Below are 18072 nucleotides of genomic sequence, written 5' to 3'. Positions count from 1 at the left end.
GCTAAAATATATGAAGAAAATTGTTGAGCACAACTTACAAAAAAGTGCAAATTAGTGACCATATAATGTGAACAGTGCGCACAGTGCGCATGAGCGATCACTTTTTAAATGTCTGTATACAGGACTTTTTTACTTGCTAGCAACTCTTTGTTTTAAACCTGTTTTTAAGCTAATTGGAGACTTGTGGAAGCTCCCAAACAGCATTGTATCACTTACTCTAATAAATCCTCTTGATGAAACAATATCACACTATTTGGAGTATCATATCTTTTTTGCAAGATTTGCACAATCTTTTGAACACTTGGGATACTTACCGTGATTGAGAGACCATCCAGGATACTGACAAGAGACACCCGAGAGATCAAGGAGGCCCAGAAGATCTGAAGTTCATTTCTGGGGATCTGCGATCCAATTTGCGCTCTTTGACCTCCCTGAGTAAGGGGGGTCAATGGCGGTCCGGTAAGCTTTCCTTTTACTAGAGGTGATGGGCATCACGAGGTCAAGCAATCACATCAAGTCACATATTCATATGAAGATTTTTTTGTCACTTTTATGGACTTTTTTTAGATATTCACTATATATATTTTTTTCACCATATTTTTTGCACTTTTATTATAGCACTTTCCATATATATATATGATCCTTTGGCCTTGTATGTATTTTTCAGTTTTGCTTGATCTATGCAAGTTTTTATTTATTTAGCATTTTTCTTGTTTCATATGCGATTTTATATGCGATTTATGCAAGTTTTTGGCAGTATTTAGCATTTTCTTGTTTATATGTGATTTATGGTAACACTGTTCATATTATATGGTCACTAATTTGCACTTTTTTTGTAAGTCATGCTCAACAACTTTCTTCATATATTTTAGCGCTGCACTTTTTTCTACACAAGTCACCAAATGCACTGATGAGATTTTTCATATGAATGTTTGCACAAACGCGCATTCAAAAATCTACTACTGTATGACCAGCTTTAGAGTAGCTCCTCCTTACCCCCTGGAGGCAGTTAGAGACCCATAAGTGGCTCAACGGGCTAAAATTTTACCTCAGAGTTGGATTCTTGTCTAGCTATGGAGTGTGAAGAATTGGGTGCTAGACAGTTTTTAAAGGGCTGAGTTTATTCAATCCCAAAAGCCCTGGGAAAGAGGAACTAGGGCACAAACTCCAAAACCTACTTACAATCGATACAGAAAAAGGACATATAGGCCTAAACCAGAACTCTTTTTCTGACTGTAAAGCAATATCAGCACTCAAATTTCATGAATGAAACACCAGACTTCCTGTGATGTCCAGGCTTATACCCAGCTTATCTAAACAATCCTCCTGCAACCGTAGGTAACCCCTGGTGATTCTATCCAGGTTCAAGCTTCACTCTTCCTGTGTAAATCCTTCAGCTAAAGACTGCAAGCTGAGAGACCCCAAGCCCAGGCCTTTCTTCATAAAGCATATGTGTCCTCCCAGGCCAGCATGGCTAAGAGGTCAGACAGTAGCTACACACATCCTCCCCTAGCAGAATCTGAGAGGCAAGAGAGCGTCCAGAAGGTTCCCCTAAATATTTTTGTCTTTCCCTTCAACATGCACCACTGGCAATAAACCTCCTAGTGGTTGGTCAGGGAGATATAAATACTCATCACCCAGGTCATCCCCTTACACTATTGCCAGAGACATTCCCCAGCAGCAGGCATAGGCAAGCAATAACTAAAGCTTAGGAGAAAATCTACAGAAGCAGAACAATAACAGTCAAGCTGAGGTTGACTACAGCCTAGCAACACCAAGTTTAATGTATATGGGAACACTTACCTTGTAAAGCAACCCATTCAACTTAAAATAGAAGTAGTTATAAAACATTTGTATATACGTACATAAAAAAAACATTACAAATGCCTTTTTTCCCCTTTTTTTTATAAATGAGGTGAAGGTGGAGAAACAGCAGTATACTGATATTCCCAGTGAATGGCTATGCAGGGGGGCGTTTCAGCATAGGTCTGACTTTTGAAAGATAGACAGGCTGTTCTCCCAGCACAGCCAAAAAAGTACCACTCTGGAATGGATGTGCTTCTTATGTGAAATAGGAAATCAGGAGGACTGGCAGGATTATCAGGTATTTCACATAAAGAAAGCAATACAAACAGGATACTTTTCAACACAAGTACATGGTATCAAAGACACATATCAGAAATATGAAATGTTGGGGGTAACATATTCTTTAACCACTTGCCGGCCCGCCACTGTACATATACTGTGGCGGGACATGCAGCACACCCCCCTCCCACCACCCTGTGAGACAGTGGATTGCAGATCCCTGTACTCGAGGCCTGCTGTTTATGTAATCGCTAAGGATCACATAATTGCAATGTCAACAAAGCTGTTATGAATTAAATCATTCATAACAGCTATGTTGCCTATGCTGTGATTGGCCCACAGCTATCACATGGTGCCTGGGCCAATCACAGCACCCTGTACCATGTGATAAATTATAAATGCAACACTTTTGTGTTTGCCCCTATTTATCATGAGCTGAACTCAAAGATCTAGGACTTTTTCTATGTACACAAAAGGCCTATTTCTCAAATATTGTTCACAAATCTGTCCAAATCTGTGTTAGTGAGCACTTCTCCTTTGCCGAGATAATCCATTCACCTCACAGGTGTGGCATATAAATATGCTGATTAGACAGCATGATTATTGCACAAGTGTGCCTTAGGCTGGCCGCATTAAAAGGCCACTCTAAAATGTGTAGTTTTATCACACAGCACAATGCCACAGATGTCACAAGTTTTGAGGGAGCATGCAATTTTCATGCTGACTGCAGGAATGTCCACCAGAGCTGTTGCCTTTAAATTGAATGTTCATTTCTCTACCATAAGCCGTCTCCAAAGGCATTTCAGAGAATTTGGCAGTACATCCAACCGGCCTCAAAACCGCAGACCATGTGTAACCACTCCAGCCCAGGATCTCCACATGGAGCATCTTCAACTCCAAGATCGTCTGAGACCAGCCACCCAGACAGCTTCAGAAACAATCGGTTTGCATAACCAAAGAATTTCTGCACAAACTTTCAGAAACCGTCTCTGGGAAGCTCATTTGCATGCTCGTCATCCTCACCGGGGTCTCGACCTAACTGCAGTTCATCGTCATAACCGACTTGAGTGGGAAAGTGCTCACATTCCATGGCGTCTGGCAATTTGGATAGGTGTTCTCTTCACAGATGAATCCCAGTTTTCACTGTACAGGGCAGATGGCAGACAGCGTGTATGAGGTTGTGTGGTTGAGCAGTTAGCTGATGTTAATGTTGTGGATCGAGTGGCCCATGGTGGAGGTGGGGTTTTGGTATGGGCAGGCGTATGCTATGGACAACGAACACAGGTGAATTTTATTGATGGCATTTTGAATGCACAGAGATACCATGACGAGATCCTGAGGCCCATTGTTGTGCCATTCATCCACGGCCATCACCCCATGTTGCAGAATGATAATGCACGGTCCCATGCAAGGATCTGTAGACAATTCCTGGAAGCTGAAAACATCCCAGTTCCTGCCTGGCCAGCATACTCGTCAGACATGTCACCCATTAAGCATGTTTGGGATGCTCTGGATCGGCGTACACGACAGCGTGTTCCAGTTCCTGCCAATATCCACCAACTTCGCATAGTCATTGAAGAGGAATGGAGCAACATCCCACAGGCCACAATCAACAACCTGATCAACACTATACGAAGGAGATGTGCTGCACTGCGTGAGGTAAACAGCGGTCACACCAGATACTCACACTGACTGGTTTTTGGACCCCCAACACCCCCCCCCCCCCACTACAGTTAAACTGCACATTTTAGAGTGGCCTTTTATTGTAGCCAGCCTAAGGCACACCTGTGCAATAATCATGCTGTCTAAACAGCATCTAGATATGCCACACTTGTGAGGTGGATGGATTATCTCGGCAAAGGAGAAGTGCTCACTAACACAGATTTAGACAGATTTGTGAACAATATTTGAGAGAAATAGGCCTTTTGTGTACATAGAAAAAGTCATAGATCTTTGAGTTCAGCTCATGATAAATAGGAGCAAACACAAAAGTGTTGTGTTTATACTTTTGCTCAGTGTATATACCATAGTTTGTAGATGCTTGTTTTTTTTTTATCAAAGATATGTTACAGAATAAATTTTGACCTAAATTTATGATGAAATTTTATTTTATTGGATATGTTTTATGACAGAAAGCAGAAAATATTGGGGTTTTTTTTTTTCCAAATCTTTGGTCTTTTTTCATTTATATTGAAAAAAATAAAAAAACACAGTGGTGATCAAATACCACCAAAAGAAAGCTCTATTTGTGTGACAAAAAATGATACAAATATAGTTTGCCTACATTGTTGCATGGACCGCACAGCTGCCAATTAAAGTAGCACAGTGCTGATTAGCAATAAATGGCCTGGTCATGAAGAGGGTAAAACCTTCCAGAGCTCACATGGTTAAGATTGGGAAACTTCTGCTTAGAGCAGCATCCCTACATTAGTCTTGTGACATGTTAGGAAACAAGTCCTTAAGAATCTGGTACTCTTTAACTACTTCCCACCCGGCCACTGCACATAAACAGCCGGGTGGTCCTTTCCTCGTTCCGAGTGAACGTTCAGGAACGTCCCTCAGAACGAGTGCTCGCAGTGCGGCCATGAGGCTCACTGCGGCTCGATCCTGTGATTATTCTGATCACAGGATCCAGCTGAGCAGAGATCGGGATATGGGCACTGTGATTGGCCCTCCCGATCACCTGACGCTGTGTCCAATCACAGTTGTCACAATGTAAACAGATCTTGTGACAGCTCTCTGTGTGAGGATGATTTTACACAGAGAGCTGTTACAGATCACCATACAAAAGTACACCAAGCACCACTGATATACCCCTGTCCCTATACACATTTATTGTCCCAATAAAAAAATCTGTCTGTCCCCCATCACTGCCAACACCAAATAAACACTGCTTTGGGTTATTTTTACCAAAGAAATGTAGCAGCGTCATTTTTGGTCAAAGTTTATCAAGAGAAATTACTTATTTGCAAAACAGAAACTAAGAAAAATGCATTTTTTTGGAAAATTTTCGGTCTTTTTTTATTTGTAGCGTAAAAAATAAAAACCCCTGCGGTGATTAAATACCACATAAAAAAAGCTCTATTTGTGTGAAAAAAAATAATAAAAATTTCATTTGAGTCCAGTGTTACATGACCGCGCAATTGTCATTCATAGTGTGACAGCGCTGAAAGCTGAAAATTGGTCTGGGAAGGGGGTGAAAGTGCCTGTATTGAAGTGGTTAAAATGCCCAGATCTATATAGTATCAACAAATCAAGTAGAGGTGAAGTCACAGCAGTGTTTTTATGATGGCATAATTCATGATAGAGATAAACTGACTGGTCCTCATGAATTTCAAATTAATTTTAACCTAAATGATGGCTATTTTGTTTTGCAATTATTGTTTTATTAACAATAGGTTAGCTTTTCACAATTCTACTGTATAAATGATAAAAATAAGAATTATGCTTTAATGGGAAGAAATCTATTTAGTGTGTAGCACCCTCTAGTGTGCTAGGGAAATAGTGTAGGTTTATTTTTCAGAGTAGGTACATTTCCAGGCTTGGCTGGCAGCCAAGCCTGAGTGTGTTTTATGATCTGGGTTAGGAGTGGCTCAGAGTAGTGCTGGGTTACTCACAGGTGGCATCACTAGGACCTCCTACTTCTTTCTAGAATCTTCTAGTGCTTCCTGGAAAGAGAGGCTGGAGGGGAGATGGAACCACCTGGAGTGTTCTGAGGAGCCTTGACCAATCCCCAGTCTGGATTGGCAAGCCTCCTTAAATAACCAGGGTCAGTCCAGCTGGGGAGGAGTTGTATCGGGTGGAAGATGAAGATGGAGTGTTAGGCTGTCGGGGCCTTTGAGGGAGCTCCCCAGTCTGGGGGGGTGAGCTTGGGTCTGGGCTCAGGTGCGGACGGGACCCTCTTACAACCCACAGAGGTGTCCTGAACAGGAGGCACAGGAGGAGGAAGAGAGGACAGCAGGAGAACACTGCCGGGCAAGTCTCCAGGAGTTCCACAGAGGCAGCCAAGAGGTCTGGTAACTGAGCACACTGTTGGGTGGACTGGGAGGCACGCCTGAGAGGACTGAGATGCAGCAGTCTGGGATGGGTGCAGAGCCAGTCTAGAGGATGATGGTGTCACGGGCAGTGGATAGAGGCAGCTGCAGCTAGGAGGGCTGACAGTGCCTGAAGAGGTGGCACTGGGAGCAGTAGCCACAGGGACAGCTAGTACCGGGGCTTTTCAATAATTTGCTACACCATAGGGGCCAACGGTCCCTGCCTGTAAAGGGCACCTGCTTTAGGCCTGGCTGAACCAGTGTTAGGCCTACCAAATCAATGCTAGCTAGTCCAGAGAGTGCAAGAAAGGAAGTGATGTGCAGGAGGAGAAGAGTCCCAACTTTGACTTTGATTATCTGGGCATCTCATAAGTTCCCCATCCCTATCCAAGTTTATTTCCCCTCAATAAAAATACAAAAACAAGTACAAGGACTATTTCATGTCTCTGGATGCTTGAAATTGTGTGCCTGGCTGGGCAGGGTGACAGACGGACCACAACACTCAGCAGCTCTTACGGGAGTACCGCTACATTTGGGGGCTCGTCTGGGATGTCTATTCACAGGTAACCTGCCAGACATTGCCCCTAGCAACCAAGTTGAACGAGCCGGGGAATTGGCACTTTGTTCCACCAATTGAGGAATTGAACTTATCGGAAGGATCTGTATGCTCTGCCTGCATTCAGTAGTACAGCATCGAGTGTCGTTGTCCATAGCAATCAGCAGGAGCTGCCTTGAAGTTCAAATTATTGCTACCTGCTTTCCCAAGTTGCCCCAACAATGTCTGGGATGGACACGTATGCTTGAAACCTGCAATTCAGTAACTTTTACCTTGTTCCCATGGATTACGAATATGTCCAGCAATCTGCTAATGCTGGACATTTCAAGATGGATTACAAATATGTCCAGCAATCTGCTATTTCTGGACACCCTGAACTTGTGCTTCAAACTCTTGCTTTAAACAGTAAAGTGTGCCTGGAAGTGTCTACTGTTGCCCGAGGTGATCGGGGTCAACCTGTGGGTGCCTGCGGGCAAGAATGTGCTAGAAGTATTCCTTTCAGGGAGGCATGAGCTACAAACTTTATTGTTGCTACCTGCAACCACCGGAAAAGTCAGCGACTATCTGCTCTCAGTTGCTCGGGCACAGTCGGTGCCGAGTGACATGCCTGGACAAGTCTCGCTAGTTCCAGTGTGCCTGTAAACTTCAGTTTATCTAACAAGGGCTTACAGCAGCACGCCGAGGGAGGGGCCTGCCTATCAGTTTCGCAGACGCCAGCTTGTCTGGGGGGCAAGGGGGTGGTGCCATGCCCTAGAGGAGACCCAGCATTCCCTACTAGCAGACATTGCGAGGCAGAGGAGCAAGATGGCGGAGTGTGCTTGTGTGTAACCTGGTTGCTGATCTGCAGGAGCAGACACTGGTGGACACTAGTGTCCGGTTGGAGCATCGTGGGGCATGCTGTGTTCAGAATACCGGCTACCGACCACGGTGGTCAGGGCATGGATCTGGTGCGGACACTGCGGCGAATCACTTACCCGGCTTGCATCCAGCAAGCAGGAGCCACAGTACTACAATGTGGACCTGCACTCAGGACTGTGTCGCGTGCAGTCGCTGAAGTCCTGGAAGGCCAGAGCATGCCTGGAGACATCCCAAAAAGGCGGAGTGGCATCTGAGCCTGGTGACTCCCCTGTGAAAGTCAGTGACAAGAGGAAAAAGGTGTCTGTCGTGGCCTGTGGCCTGGTCAAGGACCTGGTAACTGTAAGTACTGCCTATCAGGAACCAGAAGTAGTCCCTGAAATGCCAGCCGCCCTTGTGTCCCTTGCTAACCCTTTCTGGAAGGAGCCAGTGTTGGAGGGGGATGAGCCCTCAGATGAGCCAGAAGGGGATGCAAGGACAGGGCAATAGATTGGGGTTTCCCAAATTGCAAGCTGAGTTTGGGTCCCTGGAGAAGCTAAAGGAGTGGTCATCTCACAGTAGCAGCTCGGAGGAGGAATGGGAGACAGGAGGGTCCCAGGTCCTGGAGGTCCAGTCCGAGGGAGGAGATGTATCAGAGCCAGCTATGGGAACTGAAGAAGCTGCAGGAACCCTCATCAGTAGCAGACAACTTTTCCACAACAGACCTTCCACCACCCAGACCAGAGCATCTGAATACAGGCAGTGGGTCAAGAGGTCCCCGGATGCTTGTGTCTTCCCTGGAAAAGGAAAGCCAAGAAAACTGACCAGGTTTTTCATGGTTCCAGAGGGAGGTTCAGTGCAGAGTTGCTCTGGAGTGGGTTCTGGACTATCCCTATGTCCCTCCTGAGACCATGGTCATCATTGGGAACTCCCGGGGAGAGTGGTAGGATGACCTGGTTTGGGAGTATCTGCACATCCCCAAGCCTTTGCGGGTGCCAGGATGTGAGGTGACCTGGGCCCTCTTTGAGGACATTTGGCGGGAATGGCGGCTGGGGAGAGCAATCCACACCGGGTGATGATCATGAAGGCAGGATGGCCTTCGAGGAGTCACTCATCAGGGAGGAAGGGGGAGGTAGGAAGAGACTACCTGACCCACATGTCTACGCGTGAAGGACTGTTGGCGTGTACAGCTCACCTTTGAAATATTCACATAGACTGCCTGAGAGTTGCAGCATGTGTTTCTCCCTGACTTTTGCAGGATCAGACCGGCCTACCACCTTGTGTTGTGCCCAATAACTTTCCTATTGAAGGACACTAATGGCAAGGTTTAATTTTTGAATGAACTCTTTAAAGAGCCTGTCAGTCCGGTGAGGGGCCCCTCCCATCGTGTTCTTTTCCGCTCTATTGTTTCTGTCAGCAGGCTATAATCCACTGCTGACAAAACAAAAAGGAAAATGTATTTGAAGTGATGTATGCTGTTTTGATACAATCATTTCTGTCAGCAGGTTTATAACCCCCTCCTGACAGAAAACTCTGTAAAAACGTATAGGTGGTTGTTAGAATAGGATGTTGTTATGTGTTGTGTCTTTTCAGGCTCTCCTGGGATGGGACGACTGTCCATCCCTCTCCGGCTGGAGTCAAGACCTCTGCGGGCAGAGTATTTCTCTTGAGGGAGAGATGCTCTGGCTCAAATTATATTTTATTATTTATTAGCTAACATATTGTTGATGTTAGCTACAGGGACCTGTAGTCAGGTGTGTTATGCTGTATATGATGTAAATACCAGATATTTCCTACATTTTTGTATGTATTTATTTGTGAATAGCCCTGTCCCATTTTGTTCTCTTTCTCCCATCCCATTTGTAATTTTTTTTATGAGATGTCCTTGCTTCTGGGCTCAGGAGCTTATCTTTGTAAATTTTCCCAGCTAAGTCTGGAGAGTACAAGAAAGGAAGCGATGTGCAGGAGGAGAGAAGAGTGATTATCTGAAAGGAAGTGATGTGCAGAAGGAGAAGAGGAGTGTATATACTATAATGTATATAGAAGTCCCAACTTTGACTTTGATTATCTGGGCATCTCATAAGTTCCTCGTCACTATCCAAGTTTATTTCCCCTCAATAAAAATACAAACAAGTGAAAGGACTGTTTCATGTCCCTGGATGCTTGAAGTGGTGTACCTGGCTGGGCAGGGTGACAGACGTACCACAACACTCAGCAGCTCCTATTGGGGTACTGCTACAAGTGTTTGTATGTCTGTTTTTTTATTAAATTAACAATGTTATTTGTCTTTGTATAGTTTTGCAGACACTTTGGTAATAATTCATCTCTTAGGTCCCAACACAGTAATAATCCTATTGTTTGAATCCCCGGAAGTTTAAAATCCTTGCCCTACAAGACTCCAGAACTAGGAAAGTTTTGATTAGTATGTCCTTAGATCTTGCAGAAACATCTATATTATCAGCATAACACAGTATCTGTATTTGTTTGATAAAGTTATTGTCTGTTGTTCGTATGCTTCCCTCTCTAATAACTTTCTCTTTTTTAAATGTTCTCTCTCTTTATCTCTATATATGTTCTGTATTATTATCAATGTTTATCTATTGTGTTCTCTATTGTAAAATGCTGTGGACTTTGCAATCTCCATGTATACTTTTTAAAGTAAAAGCAACTAAATTGTATTTTTTTGTAGTTCTCTAACAATAAAAAACAAAAATATAATGCCAGTAAGCACTAACCCCAAAAAGCCACTTTTTATTTTTTACTAAACATTATTTGTGATCAAATTCTTGCATCATTTCTTTATTATTAAGTCATAGAATCGCTCCACTGACCTCAGGGAGACAGTTCTTTAGACCGTTACTTAAAAATATATATGTGACTGATCTAGAGGAAACAAAAGTCCCAACTCCTGATGAATTGTTGATCTATAATTGCTCAGTTAAGTGTATTGAAGCTAGTCCCAGAAAGAAACCTGTAAGGGCTAGAAATAAATCAGTTGACAATACTCCCACAGTGGAGCTCTAAAGCAGACTCTCAAGATGGCCTTATTTTATCTCCAAGTTCCAGTGAATATTCATTTGTGTCACCAGCGACTCACAGGCTGTGAGCACCTTCAGAGTTAGAAATTATGGTAAATTAGACTAATCCTTCCATGGCATTAGGTATGAAGCTTGTAAGATAAAATAAAGTACCTTAATACCTTAAAATACTTGGTTGCAAATTCTTAAACAATGCGTTTAATATTTAAATACTTAAAAATTCTTCTGATGATATAGAGGCCAAGCTATGAAAAGTGTTCTATTCTATTTTTTTTAATTCAGTTCTATTTTGGCAATATTTATAAGTGTTATTTTATATTGTGGAAGACTGCTTATTTTTTTTTTCATAAAGGAAACCTGTTATACTGTACAGACAGCATACACTATATTACCAAAAGTTTTGGGACACCTGCCTTTTTACGCACATGAACTTTAATGGCATCCCAGTCTTAGTCCATAGTGTTTAATATTAAGTTGGCCCACACTTTGCAGTTATAACAGCTTCAACTCTTCCAGGAAGGTTGTCCACAAGGTTTAGGAGTGTGTCTATGGGAATGTTCAACAATTCTTCCAGAAGCATATTTGTGATGTCAGGCACTGATTTGGATGAGAAGGCCTGGCTTGCAGCCTCCGCTCTAATTCATCCCAAATATGTTCTATTAGGTTGAGGTCAGGACTCTGTGCAGACCAGTCAAGGTCCATAAAGACATGGATGAGCAAGTTTGGGGTGGAGGAACTTGACTGGCCTGCACAGAGTCCTGACCTCAACCCAATAGAACACCTTTGGGATGAATTAGAGCAAAGACTGTGAGCCAGGCCTTCTCTTCCACATCAGTGCCTGACCTCACAAATGCACTTCTGGAAGAATGGTCAAACCTTCCCATAGGTACACTCCTAAATTTTGTGGACAGCCTTCCCAGAAGAGTTGAAGCTGTTATAACCGCAAAGAGTGGGCCAACTCAATATTGAACTCTATGGACTAAGACTGTAATGTCATTTAAGTTCATGTGCGTGTAAAGGCAGGCATACCAATACTTTTGGTAATATAGTGCAGACAAACTAACCTTGGCTTCTAAAAGCAGGCACCAATGGTTGCCTGAGCATAGCTTGAAGTGAATTAACCTCAGTTTCTCAAGGCAGGCTCCACCGGTTAAATGAACCTTCCAGGAGCTCCATAGACTATGTCTTTAACCTTCAGGCCTTCAAAGCCAGAGCCAAGCCATGATTCCACTGTACTGCATAATACGATGCAGTACCCTCCTAATGGAGTAATTGTGGAATGCTGGGGAGGATGCCTAAACTTTACTGGCAGATTGAGACTGCTATAAAGTTTTGAGGGCTCCCAAGACCTGAGGCGCCTGTGTTAAAGTGTGTGTCTGTTTTTTGTTTTTTTGTTTTTACATAGAAAAGTATTAGAACTCCTGTCAGGATTTTATTACTATGCGTGCCACTCACTGAATAAATGAATCCTCCTTATTTTCCTGGTGACCATTACAGAGTAGAAAGTAATGAAAAATCCCAAATCTTTGAGTTGTCACCAAAACAAGGTAAGGGGAGATCTTGCTCTGGTGAAAACTGTCCCCTCACTTTGTAAAATTGTAAAATTTCCACTTACTTCTCAAACAAAATTTTGGTATGCTTGTACTGCTGATGTATTTTTTTTTGGTTCTAGTCTTACACAACAACAGCCAATATATATATATATATATATATATATATATATATATATATATATATATATCACAAAGTTCTGGGCGAAGTGCAACATGGTAATAAGTCTTAGTGCCAAGCAATCAGGCCTTTCCACGGGCCACATATGGAGAAACAAAGAGAGGATTTCTGCACATAAAATTTCATAGAAAAAAACGACACACAAAAAGAAAAAATACTTGCTCAGTGTTCAATGTAAGGCCCCTTTCACACTGTGGCGGTCGGTGCGTCGGCAGTAAAGCACCGCTATTTCATATATGTCATATATTGTGACACAGCAAGTCTCTGTCCCTATGGAATTAGAGTGAAAGTGGACACAGTGTTTGCATGCTTGGTGACTGCACAGAGCTACAGAGCGTAGGTTTTGAGAGGAGAAAACTGCTCTGGGAGCTTCCTCCAGATTTTGCTATCTCTGGATGGGGCTCTGTAGTTTGGAGATCCCTAAGAGTCTTGGGTGGGACGGGATCTCCAACCCTGTGCCCGGGTGTTGTGGACAGCCAGCAGAGTGTGTGCCCAGGTCCACACAGCCCATATAACGAGGAGCTGGTGAGAGCAGTTGGAGGTGGAAGGTGGAGTGTGAACAGCTTGCTGCTGTTTAAAGACAGACCACTGTCAGGAAAACTGTCTGCCCTGTGTGAGACTACATCCCTGGTGAGGGGGGACTTCTTGTCTGAAGGACTGGGAAGATTAGGATGACTGCAAGGGCCTAGGAGACCAAAGGATAGGAGGCTTGGAGATCTGAGGTGGCTAGGGAGTCCAAGGGGGGCTGAAGGAAATCCTGAAGTCTTGGGAACAGTGAGCAAACCCAGGGGTCTGGAGAATCCTGTTAAGGCCAGGAGTAGGCCGGTTCAGCAAGGAACTGCAAGTCAAGATGAAGTAAGCTTGGCATTTTCTAATTTGTTGCATCTGTTGGAGAAGAACCCCTGTGTGGGCAATCCTGTGTATAAACTTTTATTTTGTTCCCTTTTTAATTAAAATGGGCTGCCACGCCCTTAAACTTGATAACTGACTGCTGTAGACTGCTGGAAAAATGTATCTACCACTGAGCTAACGATCCCCCATGTTACAATATATATATATATATATATATATATATATATATATATATATATTTATTTATTTATTTCTATATATATGATTTTGTTTTAGGTATGTTTACTATACTTACTTTTCACCTTCTCCATAGCTGCCCAAAGCAGATGTTACAGACACGATGCAGATCACCAAGGATAAACCTGAAATGAAAGTAGGTTGCACATTAGGTGAAAATTGACCTTTTATGGTATTTCTAAGAGCAATGCCCAGTATTTACAGTATCTCTTTATTGCAGGCAGAGGAAGAATTTACATTTTTACAGGGTTTAATTGATAGAATAAAACCTTATTTCATACTGAAACACCTGCAGTTATAGCCAGACAAATGATGCAAAAAAAGAAATGAAAATAAGTTAAACTAATAATGGGTATATTACACTGACATGGTATTAATTGTGAAGTCTGTGGCTTGTGATGGTGGAATTATGTGTTTTGTGTGTAAAGTAAGTCAGCTATATGATATGATAAATATGGCTGCTTCATCCTATAGTGCAGGGGTCTCCAAACTTTCTAAACAAAGGGCCAGTTTATTTCCCTTCAGACTTTAAGGGGGGGGGACAGACTGTGGCCATTGGGAGTTGAAATTGTTCTGACATCAGTGGTAGGAATAGTGTCTCATTGTTGGTGTCAGTGGGAGGAATAGTGCCCCATCGTTGGCATCAGTGGGAGGAATAGTGCCCCATCCTTAGTGCCAGTGGGAGGAATAGTGCCCCTTCATTAGGAGGAATAGTGCCCCATTATTGGTGTCCGTGGAAGGAATAGTGCCCCATTGTTGATGTCAGTGGGAGGAATAGTGCCCCGTTGTTGATGTCAGTAACAGAAATTATAACCCACTGTTGGTGTCAGTGAGAGGAATAGTGTCTTGATTCTTTGGGAGGAAAAATGCCCCAAGGGCCAGAAAAAGGCAAGCAAAGTGCCATATCTGGCCCTCAGGCTGCAGTTTGGGGCCATCCACAAACCTTTCCCAGAAAGTTGGGAGCATGAAATAGTCCAAAATGTCTTGGTATGCTGACACCTTAAGATTTCTCTTTAATGGAACTAAGGGGCCAAGCCCAAGCCCTGAAATACAACCAAACACCCTAATCCCCCTTCCACCAAATGATTTGGACCAATGCACAAATCAAGGTCCATAAAGACATGGATGAGCGAGTTTGGGGTGGAGGAACTTGACTGGCCTGCACAGAGTCCTGACCTCAACCCGATAGAACACCTTTCCATTAGAGTGGAGACTGCAAGCCAGACCTTCTTATCTAACATCAGTACCTGACCTCAAAATGCACTTTTGGAAGAATGGTCAAACATTCTCATAGACAGACTCCTAAACCTTGTGGACAGCCTTCCCAGAAGACTTGAAGCTGTTGTAGCTGCAAAGGGTGGACCAACTCAATATTGAACCTTAATATAGACCCTTTATGCTGTACTCATTGTTACCTATCACATACAGTGAGTTTTGGTACCCTAACATAGATATATACTACATATGTTTGGATTTATATCTTTGTTATCATTTTCTTTACTAGTTATGGATATTTTATATTATAGTTTGAGTATATCAGGTGTGGGGTATAGACTGTTTGGCTGTCCTTTTGCTCCGGTGCCGGCTTAGGGAGACTACTATATATGCGTTTTATCAGCCAGGTGAGGTGAATGTGCTTTTTTATACAGATGTAACTTTTTTCACATTAAACGATGTGTTAATATTATACATTTTTTGACTATCTCCTCTTGTGTGTCCTGAGGAAGCGGATCAGCGAAAGGCATTGATGCACAAGGAGTCCACTCACTTGATATAATGTAACAGTAGTATTATAATAAACTTTCTGGCTTGTATCGGCCACCCATTGCATATGTGTGTATATACATGTTTCTAACTTGTTCTTGTTTTAACACATTTTCTTTGCGTGTCTTTTTATATGTTTGCTTACTAATAAAATGATGCCTCTAAAGTCCGACCAAATGTTTTTCTCTTTGACTTAAGTCATATTTAAGGCAATGGAGTTATATTATTTTTATAATACAAAACACTTCCAATTGGAAATGTATGGAAGAGCCCTGGGGCCATCATAAAAAAAAAAATACAGAATTATGAGTTTGCAAAAAAAAAATTTTTTTTTACAGAATTCTGAGTTTGAAAGTCAGAATTCTGAGATTAAAAGTCAGAATTCTGAGTTAAAATGTCAGAATTCTGAGTTTCAAAGTCAGAATTCTGAGTTTCAAAGTCAGAATTCTGAGATTAAAAGTCAGAATTCTGAGTTTCAATGTCAGAATTCTGAGTTTCAAAGTCAGAATTCTGAGATTCAAAGTCAGAATTCTGAGATTCAAAGTCAGAATTCTGAGATTCAAAGTCAGAATTCTGAGTTTATAAATATAGTAGTCTTTATTAGGAAGATTTTAGGACCAATGAGCAATAAGGTAGTAACACCTACAGATCATCATTCTGCAGACATACATGTCTTCTGCTCTGTATATGGATATGTAAATCTATCTTAGTTACAGCACACAGTATAGGGAAGCAGGCAGTGCTGGGTTCTCTGGTTCCTCTGTATTAACTTATTAATTAGTCCCTTGGTTTGCTGTCTTATCCTTCTTCTCTATCATCTGCTCCAACATAAAGAGCCATGCTGAAAACGTATTGTGTGTGAGGGGAGGGGGGGGGCACAGCTTCCATAGATAACAGAACACAAGGGCCAGCACACCTCTGCACCCCAACTTGTAGGACACATTGCACTATTGCCCCTACATGAGGGAATTGTGAATGGCTAGAAGGCAGCAGGAAAATGTGTGTCTATGTTCATAACAGATTAATCATAGCAATTACTTGTATGGGCTGATAAGGTGTTTCACAGACAATTTATCTCATATTCAACATAAAAAGCATTGATAAAGTGTCCTTAAGTGATAGCCTTGTGGTTCGAGTAACAGGCTTATAGTGTTGAAAGTTGTAGGTTCTAATCCAGTTCAGGGCATAACCTTTAGTTATATATTTTCAATATATTGATTTTATATTAAACATATTTTAAAATATATTATATATATGTATTTTATTGATATATCCAAATTGATTTCAAGGCATATTAACAAAGACATATTGATAAAATTGTTGTATATGCTGACTACTATAAATTAGAGAGTAGGGATTTTTTTACAAATCGGTGTATATATTGGGATGATTTTGGTGACATGGGGCCAGTTCTCAATGTCAGGAGATTGTCCCTGGAAGCTGCATGATAACCATCATGTCTTATAACTCAGCCCTGAGCTCTGCACTATAATCTGTGTGTACTACAATGTACACGCCCATATCTCCCCTTCACTGATTGGCTGTACTTTATCCCCACTGACACCGATGCAGCACCATTTTCCTCTTAGCTACACCATTGACCCAGAAATTTTTTCCATCCAATGACACCACCGATACAGGGTCATTTTTCCCATCCAGTGACACCACCGATGCAGGGTCATTTTTCCTATCCAATGACACCACCGATGCAGGGTCATTTTTCTCATGTAATGATATCACCGATGCAGGGTCATTTTTCCCATGTAATGATATCACTGATGCAGGGTCATTTTTCCCATGTAATGACATCACCGATGCAGGGTCATTTTTCCCATGTAATGATATCACCGATGCAGGGTCATTTTTCCCATCTAATGACACCACCGATGCAGGGTCATTTTTCCCATGTAATGACATCACCGATGCAGGGTCATTTTTCCCATCTAATGACATCACCGATGCAGGGTCATTTTTCCATCTAATGACACCACCGATGCAGGATCATTTTTCCCATCTAATGACATCACCGATGCAGGGTCATTTTTCCCATGTAATGATATCACCGATGCAGGGTCATTTTTCCCATCTAAAGACACCACCGATGCAGGGTCATTTTTCCCATGTAATGATATCACCGATGCAGGGTCATTTTTCCCATCTAATGACCCCACCGATGCAGGGTCATTTTTCCCATGTAATGATATCACCGATGCAGGGTCATTTTTCCCATGTAATGATATCACCGATGCAGGGTCATTTTTCCCATCCAATGACACCACCGATGCAGGGTCATTTTTCCCATGTAATGATATCACCGATGCAGGGTCATTTTTCCCATCTAATGACATCACCGATGCAGGGTCATTTTTCCCATCTAAAGACACCACCGATGCAGGGTCATTTTTCCCATGTAATGATATCACCGATGCAGGGTCATTTTTCCCATCTAATGACACCACCGATGCAGGGTCTTTTTTCCCATGTAATGACATCACCGATGCAGGGTCATTTTTCCCATCTAAAGACACCACCGATGCAGGGTCATTTTTCCCATCTAATGACACCACCGATGCAGGGTCATTTTTCCCATGTAATGATATCACCGATGCAGGGTCATTTTTCCCATGTAATGATATCACCGATGCAGGGTCATTTTTCCCATCAAATGACACCACCGATGCAGGGTCATTTTTCCCATCAAATGACACCACCGATGCAGGGTCATTTTTCCCATGTAATGATATCACCGATGCAGGGTCATTTTTCCCATCTAATGACACCACCGATGCAGGGTCATTTTTCCCATCTAATGACATCACCGATGCAGGGTCATTTTTCCCATCTAATGACACCACCGATGCAGGGTCATTTTTCCCATGTAATGACATCACCGATGCAGGGTCATTTTTCCCATCTAATGACATCACCGATGCAGGGTAAT

The 18072-nt window shown here is 42.5% G+C and overlaps 1 protein-coding gene across 1 annotated transcript in view; it reads right to left on the bottom strand.

Annotated features, from left to right (window-relative positions):
• Nucleotides 1-18072, bottom strand: part of ADGRD1 (adhesion G protein-coupled receptor D1) — a 921219-nt gene that overhangs the window by 216384 nt on the left and 686763 nt on the right. The window contains exon 19 of the mRNA XM_073628314.1: nt 13426-13492. Within this exon, the coding sequence (XP_073484415.1) occupies nt 13426-13492 (67 nt within the window). The remainder of the gene's footprint in view (nt 1-13425; nt 13493-18072) is intronic.

The sequence above is a fragment of the Aquarana catesbeiana genome, linkage group LG01 (genome assembly GCF_042186555.1).
Source record: "Aquarana catesbeiana isolate 2022-GZ linkage group LG01, ASM4218655v1, whole genome shotgun sequence".
NCBI classification, from domain to species: domain Eukaryota; kingdom Metazoa; phylum Chordata; class Amphibia; order Anura; family Ranidae; genus Aquarana; species Aquarana catesbeiana.
This window is presented reverse-complemented; position numbering and strand designations above follow the sequence as displayed.